Source organism: Pelodiscus sinensis, chromosome 6 (assembly GCF_052426305.1).
Source record: "Pelodiscus sinensis isolate ZL-2025 chromosome 6, ASM5242630v1, whole genome shotgun sequence".
In the NCBI taxonomy this organism is placed as follows: domain Eukaryota; kingdom Metazoa; phylum Chordata; order Testudines; family Trionychidae; genus Pelodiscus; species Pelodiscus sinensis.
The window spans coordinates 59,454,115-59,480,239 of record NC_143057.1 but is presented as its reverse complement, the minus strand read 5'-3'; the positions used below and the strand labels follow the sequence as shown (position 1 = coordinate 59,480,239).

General features: G+C 41.7%; 1 protein-coding gene across 5 annotated transcripts in view; it reads right to left on the bottom strand.

Annotated features, from left to right (window-relative positions):
* Nucleotides 1–26,125, bottom strand: part of SEMA6A (semaphorin 6A) — a 164,223-nt gene that overhangs the window by 18,103 nt on the left and 119,995 nt on the right. For 3 of the 5 annotated variants that reach the window (XM_006134487.4, XM_075931971.2, XM_089779291.1), the window contains exons 16-19: nucleotides 26,026–26,084; nucleotides 21,587–21,607; nucleotides 21,402–21,452; nucleotides 12,735–12,899 (exon numbers count right to left, since the gene is read on the bottom strand). In XM_006134487.4, coding sequence (XP_006134549.1) covers nucleotides 12,735–12,899; nucleotides 21,402–21,452; nucleotides 21,587–21,607; nucleotides 26,026–26,084 — 296 coding nt within the window. The remainder of the gene's footprint in view (nucleotides 1–12,734; nucleotides 12,900–21,401; nucleotides 21,453–21,586; nucleotides 21,608–26,025; nucleotides 26,085–26,125) is intronic. The other 2 variants (XM_006134488.4, XM_006134489.4) reach the window with 2 other exon arrangements.

Genomic DNA, 26,125 nt, shown 5'->3' with positions numbered 1-26,125 from the left:
AGCAGACCAGGGACACCCGAGCAAAGCCGCCGCCTGGGCGGCTTTGCTCGTTTGTCCGGGAGCAAAGCTACCCAGGCAGCGGGACCCCCGCCGCCTGGGCAGCTTTGCTCCTGTTCCTCTGGTCTGCTGGGGGGGGGGTCCAGCAAAGCCTCTGGACCCCCCCAGCACCCCAAGGAGACAGGAGCAAAGCCGCACGGGCAGCGGGGTCCCTCCGCCTGTGCGGCTTTGCTCGGGTCTCCCTGGTCTGCTGGGGGGAAGGGGGCACAGCTAATGTGCCCCCCCAGCAGACCAGGCTTTTGTTGGGGGATGCCTCGGGTAGAGCAGCTGGGGTGCTGCTGGGTTGGTCCTGTGGGAACCTACTGGGCAGCGCCCCAGCTGTTCTGTCCCAGGCTCCAGATTCAGCAGTTGTTGAAACTCCAGATTCAGCAGCTGATCAGGCTGATTCCAGGAAGCTGGGGGCAGAGCAACTCTGCCTCTGGCTTCCTGTAGTCAGCCCCTGGTCAGTTTCAGTGGCAGCAGCTGAATCTGGAGCCAGTTCCGACTTACATACAAATTCAACTTAAGAACAAACCTATAGTCCCTATCTTGTACGTAACCCGGGGACTGCCTGTATATAATTTTTTAGTGCTCCGTTAGCATCTCGATTGTCCAAGGGCCCCCCTGGCTGTTTAGAAGACTTCCTGCTTCTGTGTACTTAAAAAAAATTTTGCTATCTCTTTTTGAATTTTTGGCTAGCTGTTTTTCAAACTCCTTTCTGGCTTTTCTTACTATATTTTTACACTTAATTTGACAAAACGTATGCTCCTTTCTATTTTCCTCACTAGGATTTGACTTCTACTTTTTAAAAGATGTCTTTTAATCTGTCACTTTTTTTTTTACTTGGTTGTTAAGCCACAGTAGCACTTTTTTGGTTGTCTTACTGTGTTTTTTAAGTTGGGGTGTACATTTAAGTTGGGCCTCTATTATGGTGTCTTTGAAAAGTTTCCACGCAACTGAGATTTTACTTTTGTCACTGTACCTTTTAATTTCTGTTTAACTAACCTCTTCATTTTTGCGTAGTTCCACTTTCTGAAATTAAATGGCACAGTGTTGGGCTGTGGAGGTGTTTTTCCCACCACAGGGCTGTTAAATTTTATTACATTATGGTCACTATTTCCAAGTGGCCCAGTTATATTTACCTCTTGTACCAGATCCTGTGCTCCACTTAAGACTAAATCAAGAATAGCCTCTCCCCTTGTGGGTTTCAGAACCAGCTGCTCCAAGAAGCAGTCATTTAAGGTATAAGAAATTTTATCACTGCATCTTGTCCTGAGGTGACACGTACCCAGTCAATATGGGGATAGCTGAAATCCCCTACTATTATTGAGTTTTTTATTTTGATAGCCTCTCTAATCTCCCTTAGTATTTCATAGTCACTATCACTGTCCTGATCAGGTGGTGAATAATATATGCCTACAGCTATATTCTTAATAAAGTTGCTCATTGATCTCTTTTCTTGCCATATAAAATTGCTGCATATTCCATTAAGTTCTTTTTAATGCTATGTAGGAGGAAGTATGCAAGGGACATGTAATACAATATATCATTTGGGGAAAGCTATTCATTTTTATTAAATTATCTCAGCCAAACACAGATAATGCAAAGTTATTTCATCTATGAAAGTCTTGATGTCAAGTATTAACATGGGCTTGCAGCTTTAGCAATATTAGCTTAGTTAAATTGGGTGAGATCTGTACCCTGTGGCATATGAATGCCTCCAAGGACCACTGCCATGGAAAATTAATTAGCATCTTGCTGACTGGGTGCCTAAGCACATCACCTTTGACTTGGCCATATTTAGCAAAAAGTATAAAGACTGCTGTAGGCTTTCAAGATCTATTTAAGGCACTGAATGGAGACTAGTGTGTTGTGATGATAAAGAAGGATGTTATCTGCAAAACAGCTATTTTTTTTATTATGGATTCTGAGTCCCTAAAGCTCTCAAGAGTCTCTGTAGAGCCTGTGAGTTGCTCAATGGTGAGCGCATACTGAAGACGTAACTGAGGACACACTTGCATTGTGCCCCTCTTTGAGAGACTCTGATTGAATGTTATTTGAATAAAGAATACACAGGAAGAACATGATGGAGGCTGTAAAATGATGTTAGCGATTAGATTTTGCCAGTACTACAAACAGATTGGTTCTATGGGACTATGTAATGCTAGGGCCGCTAATGCTACAATGTTTGTTAGTTTGATGTGACGAATGCTGTTTATTGTTTATCAAATATTGTGACTTGTGGCCACACCTGTACTTATAAGCCAGAATCATCAGTATGAATTAATAGGGGTAGAGGTAGCTTATGTCTTTTTAAAAGACACTTTTACCAGTATTTTATTATTATATTAATTGATGTGAATGATACTAGTCTGACTGTTTACCCTGCAGGAGAGTAGCTATACTGACTTCCAAACTGGAAAGGGATAACATTCCCTTGTCCAGGGAGGGATAAAACAACTGAAGTATTCTACATTTAAAGCTCCAGAACAGATTTATGGAACTTGTTGCCGAAGCTGTTGGACTTGATACAGTTGCCAGGAGAGAGGTCCCTTACACCTTTCTCATACATATTGATAGTGCTGCTTCAAATGATACCATTTATTCTTCAGTAATTGCAGGAATTTTACTACATCTTTGTCCTTTTGTAAGAGTACATGGGAGTATCTGCCAGTTGTTTCTTTAGTCACAACTGTAAGTATCATGGGCAAACCATTAATGAGATGGCATATTTTTTGCAAGCATTCAATGGCCTTTATCAAATTTTTTAAAAAATCATTGTTGGGCATACAAAAGAACCACCTGTGCCCTAAATGTGATAATGTTGTTGAGTCGCGTTTCCATTTGAGCTTTTGTTTCTTGGAAAATACTAATTCTCAGTTGTTCATGAAAGGAGTAGTTTCTTATCCAAGCGTGACTGTGATGTTAAAATAGCTGTGTCATAGCTTCTAATATATACTTTAAAAGCTTTCCCCCAAAAAACAAAACATCCTCTTGAGAAGACTGCTGTGAACTGCCATTTATTTTAAAATTTAGATCCACGTGACAATTTTCACTAGCTGAAGATCTGCTCCAACATATTTACTGGAAAAATGCTACATCCTTTGCAGTCAACATGGGGGACAGTTTCCTTGACTAGTGGTAAGAGTCCTTTGGGTCACTGGCCACCTAATGTGAGGCCACATCTATACTTACCTGCAGACGGATGCTCTGGAGGTCAATCACCTGGCGTTCAATTTAGCGGGTCTCGTAAGAACCTGCTAAGTCAAATGTTGAGTGTACCCTCATCGATACTGGTACTCCTACTCCTTGTGAGGAGTAAGGGAAGTCGATGGGAGCATTTTCTCCATCAACTTCCTGGTGTGGGGATAGCGCCAATGTTCAAATCCAAGATACATTGACTCCAGCTACGCAACTAGCGTATCTTAATGTATCAATATACGGAGAGTTGCATATCTTTATTTGAACTTATCCCGTAGTGTAGACCTGGCCTAAGTAATTGCAATCTTCAAGCAGGTGTGGTCCAACACACAGCTATGTCTGAGACCCAGGGAGCACTATGGTGTCTTTACAACTTTCTCCTGAGTTATGCTGTCTGCTTCTCTGCCACAGTTGAATATTGGGGGGATACATAGTAAGATGAGTGCCAGAAGACTAGCGATCACATCCTTTTTCAGTTACAATGACTGATGTGTTCAGGGTAAAGATAAATAGTTTATGGGCGGATATTGGAATGCTCCGACAAGGAGTTGCCAGGATGTAGCAAGTACTTAATTCCATCCATCTTTAACTTTCTTGTGATTATAATAGTTGAGGATCTGCTTTATTATCTAGAAAGATATTTTGATGTATTGCTTCAATTGAGCAGAGAACTTACATTTTATTAGGTGGTTAATGCTTTTAATAGTCCAAATACAGCATTTTAATGACCAGAGGAGAGTTGTGGTGGGAGGCTGTATTTTGTGTCATGGCTGTAGCAAAGGTATTCTTGGATAAATAATCTCTACTACATACAATGGGTGAGCTAGTGGATGGTTAATCTATTGTAAACAGATTAGATTACATTTCTAAATAATATAATAATTATAATGCATAATCACAGGATGGCTAAATTAAACTGCACAGGCTCCTCACCCTACTGCAGTTCAGTTAAGTTGTCGCTTCTTTCTTCTCCTCCATTGGTGGAGGGGCGGGGAGAGAGGGGCTTTGAGTGCACACGACAGATAGTCTCTTGGCTCTCAGTTGTGCCATTCAATGCCACAGCCACCCCTGATACCCATCAGGAACAATTGCAGGGAAAATCATGTTCAGTCCCTGCAGCCTGAAGTATCTTGCTATATCAAGGACATTTGTAGGAGAGATTATGTTTCACGTGCAATGCATTTGGCTTCCTGCATTTAATATTAAATAAAATAAACCAGGGAAAAATCTGAATTATGCTACTTAAACTAGCATAATTAAGTGTGTCAGTCATTAATCAGTCAACTAAGATATACCCTTGAGTGAAAGAAGTATCTAAAACTCTCTTTTTTTACAATCCTCATCCAGTATAAGGATCAATAGCTGGGAATATCACCAGAGAAAGGATATTGAAAATAGTCAGGGAAAGTTTATCCACATACAAAGAATGGAAGTGGTATTTCATACGGGATCTTGCAATTAGCAAATAATCTATAAGCTAACTGGAAATTGCAGGCTGCTCTCAATCAACACTTAGGTGGCAAATTATTACAGAAGATGTTCCCTATTAATTAATATAATCATTGAATCTAAGCACATACTATATAACTTATAAGAACTATGAATTATTCAAATAACTTTAACAGAGTATTGCCATTTTAATTATACACTGGCATTAATTTAACGCAAAAAGATGCTATAAGACTCTTTTTTAGAGTTATGTTATTTGCTCTAAAGTGTCTTCGAATTTCAGAGCCTTTTCATGGTTTTTAAGTTGAAAAGGCTAAATTCTCTCTTGGAAACTTGACCTATTTGTGGGGCCTAATAACTACCCTAATTAGCATAAAGCCACTGTAATTATCATAGAGATGGTGTAGCCATCACTTACATCACTGCCTCCAACTGTTCTATTTTCAGATATTGTGATGACTGTGTGGGACCACAACTGGATAATGCATTTTACAGCCATTCACAGTCTGAAAATATTTTAGGATTAGTGTAGAACAGGCTGCAGGAATCAGAAAGTCAAACCCTTTGTGCTCCACCATGCAGTCGCCCCTATAGGAGAGGGCAGCTGCTGAATGTTGTCCATAAGGAAGTATATCTGATACCCTGATTCTTGCTGAATTGGATGCAGCCTCTTTTGCTACAAAAATGGGGAAAAGTCCTGTGGCAATAGCAGTTGTTCCCTGGTGGAGTGAAATCTTTATTTCTTACTCCTTGAAAGAGCAGAAAACTCTAATTCAAAGAGCTTTTTTTCTGAATGGACACCCAAGTTACTAGATCTACAATAAAAAGGGAAAACACTAAAAATAGAGCTTGTCAGTTGTCAAATGTAGCTTTGATGGATTGCAGGCTTTTAAAGCTATGTAAGTGGATAATTACAGGCTGGGGGTGAATATGTCTCCTGACTCCACTTTTGACACCTGATGAGCTTTGTTTTTAACATATACCCTTTTTACTTGTATATCGAGCAGGTTGGATGTTCTTTCTGATTTAAAAACAAAACAAAAAAAAAACCCCCAGCAACCATTTTGGAACAGGATTTTCCATTCTTCCAGGGAGACTCAGAAGTCAAATGTTAAGTTGGCAGCTTCTGTATTGAGTATCTTCATCTTTATCCTCAGAGTAGGCTGATAGGTTTCTGTTGCTATTTGAACTGATTCATACACTGTTACTGATGGTTCCTCAGCTGCTAGCTAATTATGAAATCCATCCACCCTGCCAGCTAATTGGTCTAAGAAGAATTGTAGAGCTGTTTTGATTTAAAATTAATTACTGTGGTCAAGTATAAGGCAATCCCATGTGTGATCTTAGCTGCATTTTGCAGAAAGCATGGCTCTCTCCTCTCAGCTGTTTTCTTGATCTTCTCCCATCTTTTAGCACTGTGAGTTTTGCCTTCTCTCTTTACACATATTGGTTAGAAAGCTTTTTGACTGAATCAGTTGGGGAGTCAATTGTTTTGTGATTCAAATAAAGTTCTAGAAAAGATTCAGCCTGGAGCTGATAACAGATGCTACTAAACTGCTACCTTGCATTACATGACCTCCTCGCTCTTTCTTTTAAAACTTATCCATGGATCTCTCCATTTACCTTGCCAAGTAGACTTCTCTCTTGCCCCTTTTTTTTACTGTCTGTCATATACAGTATTACGAAAGTGTTACTGAAATAAAGTCTTAAGACAGTTTGTCTGGAACTGCCTTCCTGCATCTCACTGTTACACCAATTTCCCATTTAATTTCCATTTTCAGCTGAAAAGGTTTCATTTCCACTCTCACCTATACCCCTTAATTTCTGTGCCTTGTTATTAATTATTACTGCCTATTTTATTCTAATATGTTTTGGTCCAGGTTAGATTTGAAATGAAAGATGCATCAGGAGAAAAAGTTACATTGCATAGCTTTGGAGGTGATACACCAGGAGGTGTCATCAGTAATAGCATCTCCACACCACTCTGCAAACATGCCTAAAACTGAGCCATAAGGACCACTTCTCAAAACATCAGGATAATTAGCTGGCAATCTTTTTGCTGTGACTGCCCATTAGGGTGGTGGCTTTTGCAATGAGGATACCTATCCATTAGGAATTGCACTGAGACTATTAATTCGATTATATTGTTAATGCTGACCTGGTCTGCAGTCAAACTGTAGTCCTAGGCTATGTCTACATGTGCAGCTTCTTGCGTGAGAAATATGCAAATGAGGCTAAGCGTGGAATATTGCTGAGCCTCATTTGCATACCTAATGAGCCACTATTTTTGCAGAAGAGGCTCTTGCGCCAGAAGGAGCTGTCTACACTGCCCTTTCTTGTGCAAGAAAAACCCTTTTGCACAATGCCGTTATTCCTGAAAATGATTGGCGTAGCGGCATTGCGCAAGAGGGTTTTTCTTGCACAAGAAGGGGCAGTGTAGACAGCTCCTTCTGGCGCAAGAGCCTCTTCTGCAAAAATGGTGGCTCATTAGGTATGTAAATGAGGCTTGGCCCTATTACACGCTTAGCCTCATTTGCATATTTCTCACACAAGAAGCTGCAAGTGTAGACATAGCCCTAGAGGTGAAAAGCTCTGAATACCATTGCCAAATCCCTAACTATCCAATTCCCTCAGATGAGTCACTTATTAAGACTATTCCAGAGAAGCATTTGATTGTCTCCACAAACATTGTAAGAAATTACCTTTAAAAACAAACATGAATTCTATTCCTTTTATAAACAAGTACATTTATAACAATTTAATGCTAATTCATCTGAGAACATTTTTAAGTAAAAGAAATCTGTTGGGTTTTGTTAGGAATAGATTCCTCTACTTTAATTGAAATGTGAATGTTTTACTCTATATGGAATACATAAAAGGTTTAAATAGACTATACACTGCACCATCTCAAGTTACTTAACTGAAACTCCAGTATGAAATATGGTATTATCTGGATTACCACTAACTTTCAAACCTATCCCCACAAACTACTGCTAGAACTAGAAAAGCAATGGAGATACCCAGAGTGTCAGGACCGATTCTCCACTCTGTTACACAGTTTTATTATTTCTGTTTTAACTGAATTGCAGGCAATAGATTTCCACCAGCAGAGTAACAAATCAAAGATTCAGCAATGACTGTATTTTCACTGCTTTTCCAGAATCTAAGTTCTGTACTTAGTACTTATAAATGTTGTGAAATTGATACAGCTGACCCGCCTCTTTATATTGTATGGACAATAGTTTGGTTTTGATCTGGGATAATGAAGACAGGTATAACTTACTCCAGACATCTATGCATCTTGGGTACTTGCCTCTTTCCTGGCCTGGAACTGACTGTGCATACAACTACTTCTTTCATTAAACTTAGTAAGGGGCAGTCCCTTTGCACATTCCCATGACTATGATTGGTTACAGGCAATTTTGTTGCCCTTGGAGATTGAACAGATAACATGGAACTCAAAGGATGATCTGCACAAATTCTGTGCTACACAGAATCAATTTGAGCTATTACAAAATGGCAGCAGGATCATAATGAATTTCCCCTAGAGTGCATCTGTAAATATGCTTTGAATCCTTCCGTATCTTGAATAAATCAAAATCAATTAATGTAAAAATAGAGCAAACTTAAATGTACTCTCTGGGACAAATTTGCTCATGCCATGAAGGGATACAGTGCCATTAGCTTCAAATTATGCAAAATGAAATGGTGCTTCCCATCTTTATTGTAGGCTGTTATTGTTTTTATTTCAATTCAATGTGAACAAGACTTTGGTAAATAACCATTAAAATCAAAGATGGATTTCTACCCTCTTAATCCTCTATTATGATAGTATCTAAGGGTACGTCTACATTTGCTCCCTAGTTTGGACTAGGGATGCAAATGTAGTGTAGCAAAATAGCTAATGAAGTGGGGATTTAAATATCTCGTGCTTCATTAGCAAGATCTCACCTGGCACGCTAGTTTGAATCACAGCTGATTGGAACCAGGAAGTGCGCGCTGGGACACGTTAGTTCGAACCAAAGCCCTTGGTTCGAACTAATGTTACTCCTCAAAAAACGTGTGTATTTCAGGGCATGTGTTTAACACTTCTGAACAACAAAACTTTTGTTGTTCCGTTGTCAGTGTAGACACTACCTTAGCTGATTGCTTCACACTGGTGCACAGAAATTGTGACAGGGCCAGAGTTGCACATATTATTAAAAGAAGCTGAGAAAAAGGAGGTTCCATTACATAATATTGACATTTGCATCCCTGACATTCTAATTAATTCACTGGCTACTTTTGTCATTTGTACACCTCACGTCTTATTTTGAATCTGCTATATATTATTGTGTTGAAGAAACTGAAAAAAAGAAAGGAAGGGTGTAAAGGGTCACCTAACCATGCAAAAGACATATTAAAACTGCTAAAAACAACCTCCTGGACTTTTATCTTCCAGTGGAGTACACAGCCAACCCCTCTGTTGCTTGAATTAGGCATAATAAAAACTGTGGAAAAACCCAAGAAAGCGAAAACTATGGCTGCATCTAATTTTCAAACACAGTGGATAAGAGGGCAGGCTCCAGCCATCTAGCAAGTGAGAGAGAAAACCAAGAGGTTGGCTGTTGTGCATTAATGAATTCAGGACTTGAAAGAGATCAGGCATTTCTAAAGAAAGGCAGCAAGGACAGAAGACAGTAGACAATGGCCAGTAGGGATAATGAAGGGCAAGGTCAGTTATGCTTGAAGAAAATGACTTCATTTTCTTCATTTATACCTGCTAGTAGATTTATGTATCTACTCACCATTTTGTTAGTAGGACCATACATATATACAGCACTGTCGTACTATTCAAAGAGTACAGGGTAAAGCCTTGGAACATTCCACACAAGGAGCTTGGTTTTATTACTAATGGGAGGGAGGCTAAATACAATGGCAGCAGAAGGAAAGGTTAGACAGGAAGGTGAGGAGCTACCATTTTGACAGAGGTGAGAAACACAAAGAATTAAATTAAAACACAGCAAGAAAAAACAAAAGCACACTCTGGAAATGTGTTCTTTTTGGAGAAGCCTGGGAAAACAAACAAAAAAATGGCCGAGTTTGCCAATTGCAATTGATTTTTCATTCTGCAATATCAACAACAGATTATTCAGTGGCCTAAATGAAAAGGCCAATGAGATAGCAACAAATTGCTCCTACACTATGAAGTGCATTACACATTTTCATTTTGGCAAGAAATGTGAGGTATCTCAGAAACAACAATTCCAGAGTATATTTAGTTACCAAAGCTGTGGCACACAAATGTCACATTCCCATGAGTCAACGCATTTAAAGAACCCCCTCGTTGCACCTCCGCAGATATTCCCCAACATGCCTGTGCTGAATTAAAAGCTGAGCATATGGATGTGACATCATCAAGGCATCAATGTCACAGAAAATAAAGTAGCAAGTGGTTTCAGTAGAATTAGAGCGAAGTTGTTTCTGAGTGCAGGAAAAGAAAGAAAGCACCTTCTAAAAGAATAAACACAACCACTAAAGAACACCACACAGCACTTTGCAAAACAAAGGGAAAATGTTTAAAAACATAAAGAGATTTTGCAGGGGGTTTTTTGTAAACAAGTAAAGGGAAAAATGTCCACAGTGAAAGTGAAAACGAAAAAAATTTATAAAAGAATATTGAGCTTAACCTTGATCAGTTTAATATCGCATAACAACTCATTCCTTTGCCCTTTAAAAATATTGAATCAAAAGTAATTTTGGAACCAACCAGGGTCTGACTGGGCAAAGCAAGGAGTAACAGCACACAAGTACATGGTAATGGTAAACAACCATGCAGTCACCTCTGCCACCATTGTTTGTATGTAGACTACTTCCAGCTTTGTCAATATTCATAATTAAGCCCCAATGAATGCATATTATTTAAATGAGCTTGTCTAGTGCTAATAAGATTTTTTGGTAACCATCACTCACAGAGCAAGCAACCTCTTCATTCAGTAACTTGAACCAAAAGTCTTAAAATCCAAAAATACAATACATTTTTAATAATATTTCCACTGTGTGCTCTTCTGAAAGCTGCTTGTGCCCGGCAAATAAAATGCCTTTAAGATGTAGCCATCTGTCCATTAAGAGCACCGCTGTACAAAACAGTTATGAAGCAAAGAACCACACATAACAAATGGCATTAAAACTAAAATAAACCTTTGCATTCTTGGCATATTTATGACCAAATACTCCACTGGTGTAATTCATTAAATCTCCATAGATATTGCTAGAGCTACAACAATGTCCACCAGCTGAGAGGCTGGCTAACCCCCAGGATCTGTCTTTCCAAATTACAGATGCAGGCCTACTTAAGGGTAAATACATCTATTTAAGTGGATGGGAGGAGGCGGCAGCCAACCCTTTCTTTTGAGGGTGGTGTAGTGGGAAGGAACAGAAATACTTGCTCAGATTCGTGTGTATTATCAAAAGATAGATGAACAAAAACAAACCAATTACTTATCTGCCATTTACAGTGTGCCAGACTTATTGACCAGAGGAATTAAGGATTACAGGTAAATCATGCATTATCATTGAGTCATTTTGTTTTCCTTTCTGTAAGTACATGACAGACAGAAAAGCAAACATTCCTGCAGCTGTTACCATAGCAAGAGCTAATTGCTTTTACAATAAATCAAAGGGCCCAGCAACAAAGTAGGAGAAGCTTGCAGGCTCAAGGAGGATTACTATGCCATTTATCAAGGGGTCCACTTCAGAGTAAATCCACACTTTGATATTTGACCAGGGGTGGGCAAATACTGGTCCATGGGCTAGATCCAGTCTGCCAGGGTTACCTTCTAGTGCCCACCTTCTTGCTATATTTTCCTTCACAGCCACAGGTGATTGTTGGCCACGGATCACCGTTCCCAGCCAATGGGCACTGTGGGAAGTGGTGTCCCAGTCCATGGTGAGCCATGGGGATGAAAAGTGAGGTGTTCCCTTATCTATCCAACCTAAGGGCATTCTCAGATCATGCCTCCTGGATCAAGCCTCACATAAATGACAGCTGGGTGCAACCCAATCAAGAATATTTGGGGCAGGCTGGTTAATTAGAGTGTTCTAGGATACCCAGGCACTGCTCACAGGTGATGCAGGTGATTTGTTTTCAGATTCACACTCTGCCTGATTTGAAGCAGGGACTATGAATCGGACCTTGGTGTGTGCCCTAATCATTAGGCTATTGCTATAAATCTGTGTGGGGTTCTTTCTCTGTTTTTTCCATGAGAGAAGAATGAGTCTGGCTGAGGTTTCTAACTTCAAGAGAGTGTTTCCCTGCAATCCTAAGTGGAGATAAGTGGTTTCCTCTGGTCCAGAGTTAGCTGCCCAACCTTGAATGGCAAGGCCCAAGTTCCATTCCTTCTCAGCATTTCCTGTTGACTAGATTAGGCAACTCTCCACTCAGCTTATTGGTTTCTGAAAATCCCCTTCTTAGTTGCCTATCACTTCCTATGCATTGTATAAGAAACCTGGGCACCTACCTCAGAGCTGTGGATTCTACTATTTGGCAAAGTGCCTAGTGCCCAAAGTCCCTTTCCGGATCTAGCCATAAGTGCTCTTGAAAATTCAATCTGGCATCTCTTTGCATCTTTCAATGCATATATACCTTCATAAACTTATCCAATACATTTCCATGTCTCTCAGTTTCCCTATCTAACTTACAGGGGCATGAGGCTAAATTAATTTCAGTATGCTGAACACTTTCCAGCCCTCAGATGGAAAAACTGTAGCTCGGAGTGTTAATGGTATTGTAAAGCAGTAGAAGTGGTCCATCATTAACTCATGAAGCTTACACAAGGTTAAAGCCCCACTTCCAAAGCTTTGTTTACATTTGTTTTGTGTGGGTTCTTTAGTCAGTGACTATTGAGAACTAAATCCTAGACTAGCTGTTTTGTTTCTGCCTTTTTGATAAGCTTTTAATTATAGTGAAGGAGCTTTATTGCATGATACTGTGATCCAGCTGGAAGTAGTTACACTGTAGTCACCCCGTCCTCCCCCTCCACCACATGGATTAATTTCCAAGGCCTTACCCTTCTTGTCTTGGTGATTATGGGATGAGACTGCTGCATATGGATCTGTGTTTTCAGATGAGCCAACCGGATCCTTCCAATCCAGCATACGTCCCCTAGTATCATAACCCTCTTGAGCCGGAGAGTCAGAAGTGGTGGTGCTTGGAACTAGTGAACTGGCATGGCCTGTTTTTACATTGCAAATACAGTTAGGGAAGACACCACAACATTAGTCACTCACTATGCTGTCTCACACTTAGGAGCATAAAATAATCAGCACGTTTCATGAATGCTGGAAGGGTTTCCTGAGACCAAGCAACCCTTTAAAAGCATTTTTCAACACTGCCCAAAGGAAATACAGATTATGAATTTGTTAGTGTTGTGAGAAACTAATTAGAGTGGGCATGTGTGTACCTATGTCAGTGGGAGACATGGGCCTTGGTTATAATCAAAGTTTCACTGGTTTACCTAAAGGTTTTGGTTTGAACTGGTGCAAAATAGGGATGTGAACGACTAGTTGATTAGTTGCTTCCCCCCTTGATGCCTCTATCAGAAAGAAGCAGGAAGGGGAGAGAGGAAAGAAAGAGGTACGTCAAAGCGGAAGTCCCATGTGGAGCCTGGGGCCAGACCCCGGGCTCCATGCAGTGCTGCCACTTTGAAATGCTGCGAGGAGCCTGACACCAGGCTCCCCGTGGCATTTCAAAGCAGCAGAGCCGCACAGAGCCTGGGGTCAGCGGGGGAATCCCCAGCTGACCCTGGGCTCCACGGGGTGCTGCCACCTTGAAATGCTGCAGAAGCCTGATGCTGGGCTCCCCACAGCGTTTCAAAGTGGCAGCGCCGCATGGACCCTAAGGTCAGCGCGGGAGTTCCCTGCTGAGCTTGGGCTCCATGCAGCGCTTTCGCCTTTCAAGTTCAAAGGCAGAGGTGCCGTATCGACGCGACTACTTGATTAGTCAGTTACATAGTATTTAACATCTCTCGTGCAAAACATGGCTTGGTTCACTCTTTCTACAATTTTAGTCCAGCCAGCTTAAGTCTGTAAGGCATTGAGCTAAACCAAGATAAACCTGGTTTACACTGAATTAAGCATGTCCACACAGTTTTGGACTGGCTTAATTTAATTGATTTTTAAAACCAACTGAAAGTAAAACTGGACAAAGTTTCATATAGACATTCTTAAGGAGAATTACATTAACTGTGGCAAAGAGAAGTCAACTGATTCCCGTCTCATGCTCTCAGGGGCAGGAGAGAGTCCGGGCCCGACAATGTTCCCATGATAGCACTGATGTTTTGAAAAGCCACAAGCTCTGGGAATGGCTTAAGACTGTTTTAATGCTTTGGAGTGGTTTACAGCCAAATGGATGTATTAGTGTGAAGAAAAGGGGTCCCTATTCTAGGGCTGTGTCTACATTGGCAAGATTTTGCACAGTGGAAAAACTTGCCACCTGTCTACACTGGCGGGGAGTTCTTGCACAAGAACGCTGACGTTCTAATGTAAGAAATCAGGGCTTCTTGAGAAAGAACTATGACGCTCCCACTCAGGAAAAAGCCATCTTGCGCAACTGTTCTTGCGCAAGAGGCCAGTGTAGACAGGCAACATGAATTTCTTGCGCAAGAAAGCCCAATGGCTAAAATGGCCATCAGGGCTTTCTTGTGCAAGAGAGCATCTACACTGGCACAGATGCTTTTGCGCAAAAGCACATGCCAGTGTAGACGCTCTCTTGTGCAAATACTTTTAATGCAAAAACTCTTACGTTAAAAGTATTAGTGCAAAATCTTGCCAATGTAGACGTAGCCTCGGAGTATAAGGATAGCTGTCAAGCACCAGCTTATTAGGTCCTGGCTCTATTCACCTGATCTAGATCAGGATCACAAAAGTCAATACCCTTGTCTCATGACGATGATCTACTGACTGCAGTGGCCACCACAGCAAGGTCCAGGTGAGATTTGTCTGCCAACTGCCTTAGTGTAGAATGCTAGTTTTTTTAATCAATCCAGGCCCCTTCAAGCCTTAATTAGTTCCGGCTTAAGAAAAGGGTTTTTTTTCCAAGCTGTTTATTTGACTGCAAACCACTTTGTGTTTTCTATGGAGGCTGTTGCAATTTAGCATGCACTGCAGGAGACATACTCTTAAGGTTTATAGGTTTTTTTCCATGGAGTTTTATAACAATTCTGCAATCATTATTGCTGTTTTTAACTATAGAGGTTGTGGCAATCACCTTTGACATAGTTCAGATTAACTAACATGTTCAGGAGGCATGTCAGCCAGGCACAAGGCAGTTTTCTCATGAAGTGGACTTTAGCTGGGGAAAGTGCCATGGTATTGAACTGATCTCTGTGCGTTCAATGGTCCTTATACCACTTCACAAGACTGAGTTGCAAATGAACTCAGTGAAAAGGCAGAAACTTTTATTAAGTTGCTGCTATGATTTAGAGCAGGGATGGGCAATAATTTTTTGCTGGGGAGCCACTTCAAAAATTTCTGAAGTGGGTCTGGGCTGCACCGGAAGGGGCGGGGCCTCAAGTGGAAAGGGCATGGCTGGGATACGTCTGGATTCCCCCCCTCATGATTGGTCTAGGCGTGGGGGAGTGCCTTTGTGTACCCGCCACCCCCACCCACCACCTCTTTTTCCCTTAGATGCACAAGCCAATCAGGGTCTGGGGGCAGGGGAGCGTGTGAAGTTTCCTTCACTCTGGCCCCGCCCTGCACAGTGCTTAAAAGTGCCACACGCTCCTGGCAGGGCAGGAGGAGGCTTTACACACTCCCCCGCCCTCAGGCCAATGAGGGCCTGGGGATAGGGGAGCGTGCAAAGTCGTCTTCCACCCTGCCAGGAGCGCCTGGCACTTTAGTGCTGCAAGCTCCTCATAGGGTGGGGGCAGGGCGGAGGAAACTTCGCACGCTCTTCCATCTCTAGGCCTTGACAGAGCGGGGGAAACTTTGCGTACTCCTCTCCTCTTCCCGTCCAAACTGATTGGAGGTGGGGGAGCAGCAGGGCCTCTGTAAGCCAGATCCACCCCCGATTTAGAGTTTCACTACTGAATTATTGTAGAGAAAAAGAAAATGCTTTTGTGCGTCCATATACTTTTGAGGAGGTCTTTTGAGTCATCACACAGATTTACATGTGGCAGCACTTTGAACAGTATTTAACACAAGCCATGCATGAAGCTGTCTCCTGTATATAACTGATACAATTTTCAGGAAAGGAGGTCAGCTCCAGTGTTTTTACCATGGATCCAATCTTGAGATGCTACAGCTAATCATTAACAAGATTAATTTAGCTCTGTACCCCAGGCTGAAGGATGATACTGACAAGGGTACTGTATTATTCTTTAATCTAGCATGACAGGAAGTGTGGTTCCATTATCAGTCTTTCTAAAGTACTGCAAATTAGAGGCTGCATTTTGTTTAAATAGAGCATTTTTTAAATTTTGCTTCAATAAAGAGAAGCCAAGTGGTTATACATGTCTAAAGACCTCTGAAAAACCAAGAGCATTGCTAGAAATACTGTTAGCAAATTCGGTTTAGAATCCATGTAACTGTTATCTCCAGGAATTCCAAAAGCCTCTTTTCTAAAGGGACTAGTACAGATCCAGTTACTGAAAACATGTGACTTCCTGAAATAGGAATATACTGTAGCTGTACGGCTTTTCTACTGTTCTTACTTATGCCTATCAACTCCTGTGCTCATCCCAAAGAAATAACAGAAGCAACAGGACAGAAACAATTTAGGGTACATCTACACTGCAAGCTTCTTTCAAAAAAGTTTTTCCAGAATACATCTTCCGGAAAAACTTATTTCGAAATAGAGCATCCACATTACAGGGAAGCCTCAAAATTAGTCTGGGGCAGGCTCCCCTAATGTGGATGCACTATTTCGACTTGGAGGCACTGGGGAGGAATAACTTTAGAATGGCCCTGGTGAAGAGCTATTTTGACATAGCAGCACTGAAACATCTACACTCGCCCTATTCCGAAAAAGCTTTTTCAGAATAGGGCTTATTCCTCATGGAATGAGGTTTACTGCCATTAGAAAAAAACGTCCGTTATTTTGACTTTCTGTTGAAATAACGCAATTGCAGTGTGGACGTTAGTATTGTTTTTCTGAAATAATGGCTGTTATTCCAGAAAAATGGTGCATTGTAGATGCACCCTTAGAAAGTGGAAGTTATGGGCTTTCTCTGCCTTCTTTTCCCTAAATACAAAACCACTGCCAGTATTCATAAGGCTCCAAACTACAACTTGACACACATTCACCAACTGCAATACTGTACAATATTTGATCAGCCCTACATATAATGCTACACTCAACATAAGAAAGCAGTTAGTTCTAGCTTAATAAGGAATTAAGAGAAAACACTGTCAAATAGCAGGCATAATTTATACCTGCATTTGATATGTATTTTGTGTCCTCCATCTCCATGCAGACACTTTCAATTTAGCTGTGTTCAAGGGGAAATTTTATGGTAATGCAATAAGTATAGTTAAAGAAAAAAACATTGCTTCATACAGTAATATAGGGGAAAGATATGCCTAAGGGACACATTCTTTATGAAAAGATTTCCTGACCCATATGCTACAAATGCATGGAGAACTCCTTGGTAATGGAAAGCTATGGATATATGATGATATTAATGTGTACCAGATGGCATTTAGGTAGAGAAATGTTTCACACAAATGTAAGAAATCAATCTATTCTCTCAAACACATTGAGATTTGACTTTCTATATGTAACTGAGGTGCACTTGCTTACATCTGATTTACCTGAGTGTGGGGCAGCAGCAGATTAGAAATAGAAATCTTTCCCATTTGGGGTCAGGCTAGATCCTGAAAACACTGCTGGACACAGAGTTTGTTCCCCTTGGTAGGCTCACTGTGCCCTATGAGTGTTGACACCATCACTCCCTTGTGAAATTCAGATTTATGATGGTGCACTGCTTAGGCATATGTGCTGCTTAAGCAATGTAAATAAGGGTTACAAATGCTGCATAGGCTTAGTGCTGCCTCACAGTGCAGGAGTGACTTTTGCCCATAGTGATTATTGTTCCTCAGCAATGCTTCTCATATGCAATGTTACATAACATGACTTTCTCTCAAGTATACTAAGGCTACTTTATACCACTCTGTCTGCATAAAATGGCCTTAAGTTATATTCACACCCACTTAAAAACCCTGGTACATAACTACAACAATGTAAAATGGCTTATCATAAATAGGAACCAGGCCCAATAGCTCTATTTTAACATGGCTTATGTTTTAAAATGTCTACAGTTACTACCTCATTAGGATTGTGTTGTTGTTTTAAACTACCCCCATTTGAATAACTATGGATTTATAGTACTCCTAAAGCTCTGATTTTGAAAGCAGATGTTTCAGGACGCATGCTGTTTGGAAAAAAAAGTGATTTAGTGATTAATTTGTGAAGCTTTTCGTTTGCAAGTCTGTAATCACAATAATACAGCAAGAACAAGCAATCAGATGTAACTAGAGTAGTGCACATTGAGGAAGTTGGAAGCGGTAATATGGTTAGTGTCTGTGAGCACTGCTGATGAGTCAGAAGAACTGTACTTCTATAACTACAGTTTATTCTTACCATGTTCTTATGCAACAAAGATGAACTTTTTAGCTTGAACACAAAGTCAGGGATGCAATGTGGATTTAATAGCTGCTCTAATATGTGGAAGGTGTTAAAGACTCCAGAGATTAAGATGTTCCACACACTATACTATTAACAACTGTAGCAACCTAATTAGACAATTAGAGGAAAAAGCTAAATCAATACTACAACGGGGAAAGGAATGTAGCTAGGAGGGGTAAAATAAGGGCCCAATTCACTAAAAATTGATGGTTAAAAAAGAATTTACTTGCATACAATTTTGCAGAGGGGAAAGCTTGCTGTCAGGTAAGAGTCCTAGCCTTTCATTGAAATATGTGGCTTTTAGTTCATATGTATCTGACTTTCACAGAGTGACCTTCTTCATGGGTATGGCAAAATGAATGTGCATGAATGAAGAGTCATTTATGTGGGCTTTCCACTTTATCACTTGATTATAGATGATCATGTGAGGCTGCCCCATATGCCAAATTCAGGAGTACCCTGATGCCAAGAATACAAAGATTAAGGGCTTGACTATCTTCTCACTTACGCTGCCATAAATAAGGAGAGCCGCGAGGAAGTGGAGCACACTTGGCAGGCACACAGATTTGCTTCCCCATGGCTCCTGCCACCCTGGAGGGGGAGAGGGAGTTTGACCGCTGCTCCCCTGGGTAATCCTTAAAGACACGCCCTGTGGGATGGGGTGCCATAGGGCGGGGGAAGAAGAATAGGCGGTGAGGGGAAGGAGTAGGGTTTGGGAAATGGAAATCAATAGCCCTCCTTCCACTCGCAGGCCAGATTTGCAACTGCTCTGGCCAGGGATGGCCTGCGGACTGGGAGTTTGAGATCCCTTCTGTATACCCAGGCCAGAGTAAAGATCAAGTCTGCCTTGACATTTTTTACCTGAGATAAGAACAGCTGTTTAGGGTAAGAATTTCCATGTAACAAGTTTCTTCATGGATTAGAACTAGCTGGCATTGTTTATTGAAATGTAGTAACTTACTTTGAGCTGTCTGTTTTCATTTGCAATCACTTAAATCCTATTTGTTATACAGGCAGTCCCCGACTTACGCGGATCTGACTTATGTCGGATCCGCACTTGCGAACGGGGCTTTTCTCGCCCCGGAGCTCACGGGGGGCGGGTCGCTGCTCGTGTCCTCCAGGGCGAGAAAAGCTTCTCCTGGTCTCCCTGGTCTGTTGGAGGGGTCCAGCAAAGCCGCTGGACCCCCCCCAGCAGACCAGGGACACCCAAGCAAAGCTGCCGCCTGGGCGGGTTTGCTCGTTTGCCCGGGAGCAAAGCCGCCCAGGCAGCAGGACCCCTGCCCCCTGGGTGGCTTTGCTCCTGTCCCCCTGGTCTGCTGGGGGGGTCCAGCAAAGATGCTGGACCCCCCCCCCCAGCAGACCAGGGACACCCGAGCAAAGCCGCCACCTGGGCAGCTTTGCTCATTTGCCCGGGAGCTAAGCCGCCCAGGCAGCGGGACCCCCGCCGCCTGTGCGGCTTTGCTCGGGGGCAAAGGAGCAAAGCCACACGGGCGGCGGGGTCCCTCCACCTGTGCGGCTTTGCTCGGATCTCCCTGGTGTGCTGGGGGGGGAACTCCCCCCAGCATCCCAGGGAGACAGGAGCAAAGCCGCACGGGCAGCGGGGTCCCTCCACCTGTGCGGCTTTGCTCGGGTCTCCCTGGTCTGCTGGGGGGGAGGGGACGCAGCTAGTGCGCCCCGCCTCCCCCCCCAGCAGACCAGGCTTTTGTTGAGGGACGCCTCGGGTAGAGCAGCTGGGTGCTGCCGGGTTGGTCCTGTGGGAACCTACCGGGCAGCGCCCCAGCTGTTCTGTCCCAGGCTCCAGATTCAGCAGCTGTTGAAACTGATCAGGCTGATTCCAGGAAGCCGGGGGCAGAGCAACTCTGCCTCCGGCTTCCTGTAGTCAGCCCCTGGTCAGTTTCAGTGGCAGCAGCTGAATCTGGAGCCAGTTCCGACTTACATACAAATTCAACTTAAGAACAAACCTATAGTCCCTATCTTGTACGTAACCTGGGGACTGCCTGTACTTGATAAAAACACTTTTGTTTATTAGCAAGCCTAGTGTAAATAACTGTTTTGGGGGGGGGGGGGAGTTAGGAACAACAACGGTGCAGAGCTCTGTTTCACTGAGAAAGGCAGCTGACCTTATGAGCGTTTGCTGTGTAAAACTTTTACACAGGATAACACAGATTTATTTGAGGTTTGGAAGGTCTGTGTTCCTGGGTTTTGAGCCCTTATAACAAAGCTCTCCCAGAGCAGAGCTAGTTCACTGTCTGTGTTGCTCTGTTGGGGGGAGGAAGAGTAATCCCAACTCTGTGCCTTGGCTAGGGAAGATCAGAGTGTCTTGCCCCCAAGGGCAGGAAGGCTGGCATCAGTTGTTTGATCAGCGCACTAGGGGACAACCTCAAGGAGATTTTGTGATCCAACCAATTACAGAAACAATAACTAATACTTTGGCTCTGAAAATCAGAACTTTCTGTGTGATGCCATTTGCCTGTAGATGGCTTGCTGGGATGTGGAAGCACCAGGAAGTTTGGGAGAAGGAAAGCAGCAACAGGAATAAGACGACCCAAAAGTTTGGAAGCAACTGAAACCTTCATGTTTCAGGGCATGAGCCAAATTCTAACTAGTGAGGCTTGTAATGTAATTTTCCTTATGACTAGGCTACTCCATAACTGCCTGAAGCACGGTTTGTTGCTCCTTTCCCTACAGCATCTCGTACTGTATGATGACAGTGACAGGATACTTGACTAAATGGACCTATTTTCCTGCCTTCTTTTCCTTAGTAAATAGACAACATTTACTCTTTCTTGGTGTTCTGGTGAAACATGCTTGGGTGAGCTTGGTTAAAAGCTCCACAGTTGGACTGCCACTAACACTGGCCATAAATTATTTTAGCTCAATTAAGTAATTTTTGGGGGAAGTCATAAAATTGTATGTGAAAAAGAACAAATAATCCTAAAATTAGTGAATCAGGCCCAATAAAACAAAAAAGACAATTTCTACTGGGGAATGGCATTTACTAGCTAACACAAGGATCTGAGGGAGACTTTTTAAAAAATATCAATAAACTAACCATACACTGTGTTGTAAGATATTTCATGAGCTGGTGAAGGAGTTGAAATAGCTATGAAAAATAAATAAATTAAGAAAAAGCATTTTAAAAAATCAAGGCATGACAATATTTAAAAGATTAGTAAGATAAGCCCTCCAAAATTGAGCAAAACAGATAGGTAATGATGTGACTAAGAACTTCCTTACCATTCAGTGCTACAAAGGAATCTGAAAGAAAAACAAAAACAAGAGGTAAAAATCATTGTTTCTCAGACATACTAAGTATTTGCTACTAACAAAACCTCTTGTGTGTCTGTTATTTAATGTACTGTGGTTGTACCCATAGGTCCCAATGAAAATCAACTGGGCTATGCTACACAAACATAGAAGATGACACAGGATCTGCCCCAAGGAACTTACACACTAAAGCCTCACTCCTTTAGAGACAACAGTGCAAGCAGACCCCAGCCACTGCACGACTCTCTTTGTAGGATCAAGTCCCCAGAGCACATAGCTTGATTCTGAATAATTTCTCATCCTTATTTTATAGTTAATTGACCTCAAATATCACCCCACTGCCTTTCAACCTATTTGAGCCATTTCTTATAATCATTGCAGTAGAAAAAGGTCCCAAGGAGGGACAGTTACCTCACAGACCATTAGTTATCAAACATTTAAATAGTTAAAGCCTCAACTTATGCATACTTTAAACTCTGCAAGTGATGGCTGTCTGATTGTGTTCAAGTCATTCAGTGTTTGCTTATGGAGAAATTTGGAGAAATCCCTACTCTGACTTTTCCATGTCTCAAGCTGAGTTTTGGAGGTATTTGATATTTTACGGAGGACTAAACCTAGAGTGAGATAGCCGTTGGTATCTCTATGTCCATGGAACAGTGGTATGTGGCGAAGGATGCTATGGAATTCTCTGTTTCAACTACAACTTTTTACAGAGTAAATATAAAAAAAGGCTTGATCCTGCTGACATTGCAGGTAATGACAAAAACTCACAAAGACTTTAAGAAAAGTGAGACTGAGCCCATACAAAATAAGGGCCATTTAAATACTGTCCTGAGAGAGATGCCATGGGAAGCACTGCAGGAATGTGTATTAAAGCTTTCTAGTAACCCAGATTTCAGTGTACCCTGTCCTCCTCACCCATGAGTCAAGACTGATGTGGGAGTAAGATGAGAACATACATAAGAACATAAGAATAGCCATACTGGATCATCTAGCTGAGTATCCTGTCTTCTATCAGTAACCAATGTCAGGTGCCCCAGAGGTGATAAAAGGAACAGATAATCCTCAAGTGAGCTATCCCTGGTCATTCAATCCCACCTTCTAGCAAACAGTGGCTAGGAAGACCATCCTGTCTAATAGCCATCGATGGATCTATCCTCCATGAATTCATCTAGTTCTTTTCGGGATTCTGTTATAGTTTTGGCCTCCCAACAACTTCTGGCAAAGAGCACTACAGACTGAGTGCACATTGTATTAAGAAATATTTTCTTTTGTTTGTTTTAAACCTATCTTTTGGTGACCCCTGGTTCTTGTGTTATGAGGAGTAAATCTCACTTCTTTATATACTTTCTCCATACTAGTCATGATTTTATAGACCTCTATTATATCTCCCTTTACTCATCTCTTTTCCACACTGAAAACACCCAATCTTATTAATCTCTCCTTGTATAGAAGCCATTCCATACCCCTAGTCATTTTTGTTGCCCTTTTCTGAATCTTTTCCAATTACAATATACCTTTTTTGAGCTGGGGCAACCACATATACACATAGTTTTCAAGATGGGAGCATACCATGGATATATAGAGACAATATGATAGTTTTTTGTCTTATTCTATATCCCTTTTTTCATGATTCCTAACATTTTTTAAATGTTTGCACATTGAGTGAATATTTTCAGAAAACTATCCACAATGACACCAAGATCTTTCTTGAGTGGTAAGAGCTAATTTTTAGACCCCATCATTTTATATGTATAGTTGGGATTTTGTTTTCCCCAATGAGCATTACTTTGCATTTACCAACATTGAATTTTATCTGCCATTTTGTTGCCCAGTCAGCTAGTTTTGTGAGATCCCTTTGAAGCTCTTTGCAGTCTGATTTGGACTTAACAACCTTCAATAATTTTGTAGCATCTCCAAATTTTGCCACCTCATTGTTTACCTCTTTTTTCAGCTCCTTTATGAATAAGTTGAGTAGTGTTCATCCCAATACAGACCCCTGGGAGACACCGCTATTTGTAAATTTCCATTGTGAAAAACTTATTTATTCCTATCCTTTGTTTCCTATCTTTTAACCAATCGCTGAAAGTACCTTCCCCCTTTTCCCCTATGACAACCTACTTTGCTTAAGAGCCTTTGGTGAGGAAACTTGTCAAAGGCCTTCTGAAAATCTAAGTACATCTGTTCCAAAAGATTAAATCCCAAGCTCTCCCAACCAGAGTGTCTGCAATAAGAAATGGCTGTATAAAGAGAAAGAGGTCCTGGCATTCTCTGCAGTGTGCCTATGCAGGAGTCAAGCACATTCTGGCCTTCAGTCAACATGCTTCATTGTTATTTATTCCATAAGTGTTGGCTCACTCTACATTAACTCCTCAGCTCCAGCAGTCTTATTGTGGCCACAGGCAGCAGTGGAAATTGTTTTGTGAAGAATTGGGTTCATGGTTTCATGGGTTTAAAATAATGTCCAGGTTCTGAATTAATCCAACATAGGCAAGAATAAGAATGATGGCTGTCTTGAATGCAGCCCGAGGTATTTCTGGGGTCTCCAATCAGCACATAAGGTTTCACTGCATGTGACGTGCTGCAGTCCCTGAGAGCCAGACTCTTTAAGGACTGAGTGACAGCTTTCACTCTGAATTTCCAAGGTACAAAGAGGCATATTTTCCAAAATGTCATACAGGGATTGTGCTTCAGAATTCCACTGCTGGGAATGATGGGGTGAAATCCTGCACTCTTGCCACACTAGAAATTTACCTTGTAAAGTTATATGTGGTATTTGTGTATTAAATCTCTCTCTAATTAAAAGAGCTTAGGCTCTTTAAGGATATTAAGGTATGTTAAGTATGTCAAATGAAGCTCAATGTATCCGTAAGCACTGCTGAACAAATTTTGAAATAAATATTTTGTGTAAAGCCATGCCATGGGAGTAGTTATTAAAAGGATTTTTGGCATGGGTTTTAAAATGTCCCTCATGGAATTAGCACATAGAGGCAGATTTAAAGGGTTATTTTAAAAAAATCACTTCACATGTACAGTCCAAAAGGCCACATTTTCTGAGCCCATGCTCATTATGTTGACTAGCACCTTACTTGACCACAGTGCTTTGTACTTCAATGTGAATACTTTAGGTGCTCGTGGTAAACTCATATGATCATACTATGGCCACTAGTGATTAGTGTTCATTCAAACTCATTGCCTACATTGTCCCCGTTAGTAAATGTGCATAAATCAAGAAAATCAGAAAAGAACTCCATAACATAAACAAGCCCAACGATGTAGGCAGAAGCAGCCAATGCGTATAGGCCAATTCAGCCGTTGCCTAGGGCGCCGTGTTAAACAGGGCGCCCAATGATGACATCACGCCATTGAGGGCTGTGGAGGTAGGGGCGCCAATCACGCATTCTGCCTGGGGTGCCGGCAGCCTGCCTCGGGCCGCCCCTGGATGTAGGCAACAAGAATGAATTCCTGACACCATTACTATCAAGGTCAAAATGCCCACTGATCTATGTGGAGTCTAGATTTCATCCCTAGAGTTTTAGATGCACAAATAATAAAGGGTTTGGCTTATTATGTGCAAAATTATATTTTCCTAAAGTCTAAACTTAAATATGCTTAATCTAAAAGAACTTTTGGCACATGACGCAGCCCATAAAAATGATGATGGGTCACTGCACTGCCCCAGAAGCATCCCAAGTCAGCACTTGTCTCTCCAGGAGCTGCACTTCCCTCTATGCTGACCCTTACTGCTGAGGGGTTACCTCTGGCCATCCAGTTGCAAATTACTGCCTCCCACTACATGCTGTCTCAGCTGTGTTGGCCAGTGAGTAGGTAGTGGAGACAAGGCAATAGACACTCCTCACTCCTCCTCAAGTCACTGCTGTTCCAGGGAGGGTAGCCTTGCTTACCCCTGTGGGCTGGGACTCAAGGTCTGAGAAAAGAGAGCAAAGGAGCTCTCACTGTCATGTATGGGAAAACAGACCGAGTCACAATCTCACCCAACATTTGTAAACAACAAATGTTCATTTTGCATTGCACAGCTGAGACCCTGCATGCAAGATCACACATAAATCAATCAAGCCCTTCACCCACCCTTGAGTTTATAACAGCAATGAGGATACAGTACTATACAATTATATATCTGCTATAATTAATATCCTTTAATGCTGGATTTGTCCCAGAACACAACTGACATTAAGACAAGTGCCACTGTTTGTATAAGCCAAAATGGTAATTGTTTTCTGTAAACAGACACACAAATGCTTTTCTTGTACTGGTTACTTTAAGTGTGGATGCTGCTATTGTTATGTGTTTCTTTGCTACCAGTAGAGCTCTGGGCAGGTAATGGTGATTTTGGAAAGTGAGAAAGATTCTCTGAGACAAGCTGAACAGTGAGTAAAAGCTTTGCTTACTTTGGCAGTCACCCAGACCATCTGTATTGCCATGCTCTACGTCCTGCTCAAATGCCAACCTAAACAACAGATAGAAACATAATGGTGTGAATAACAACAC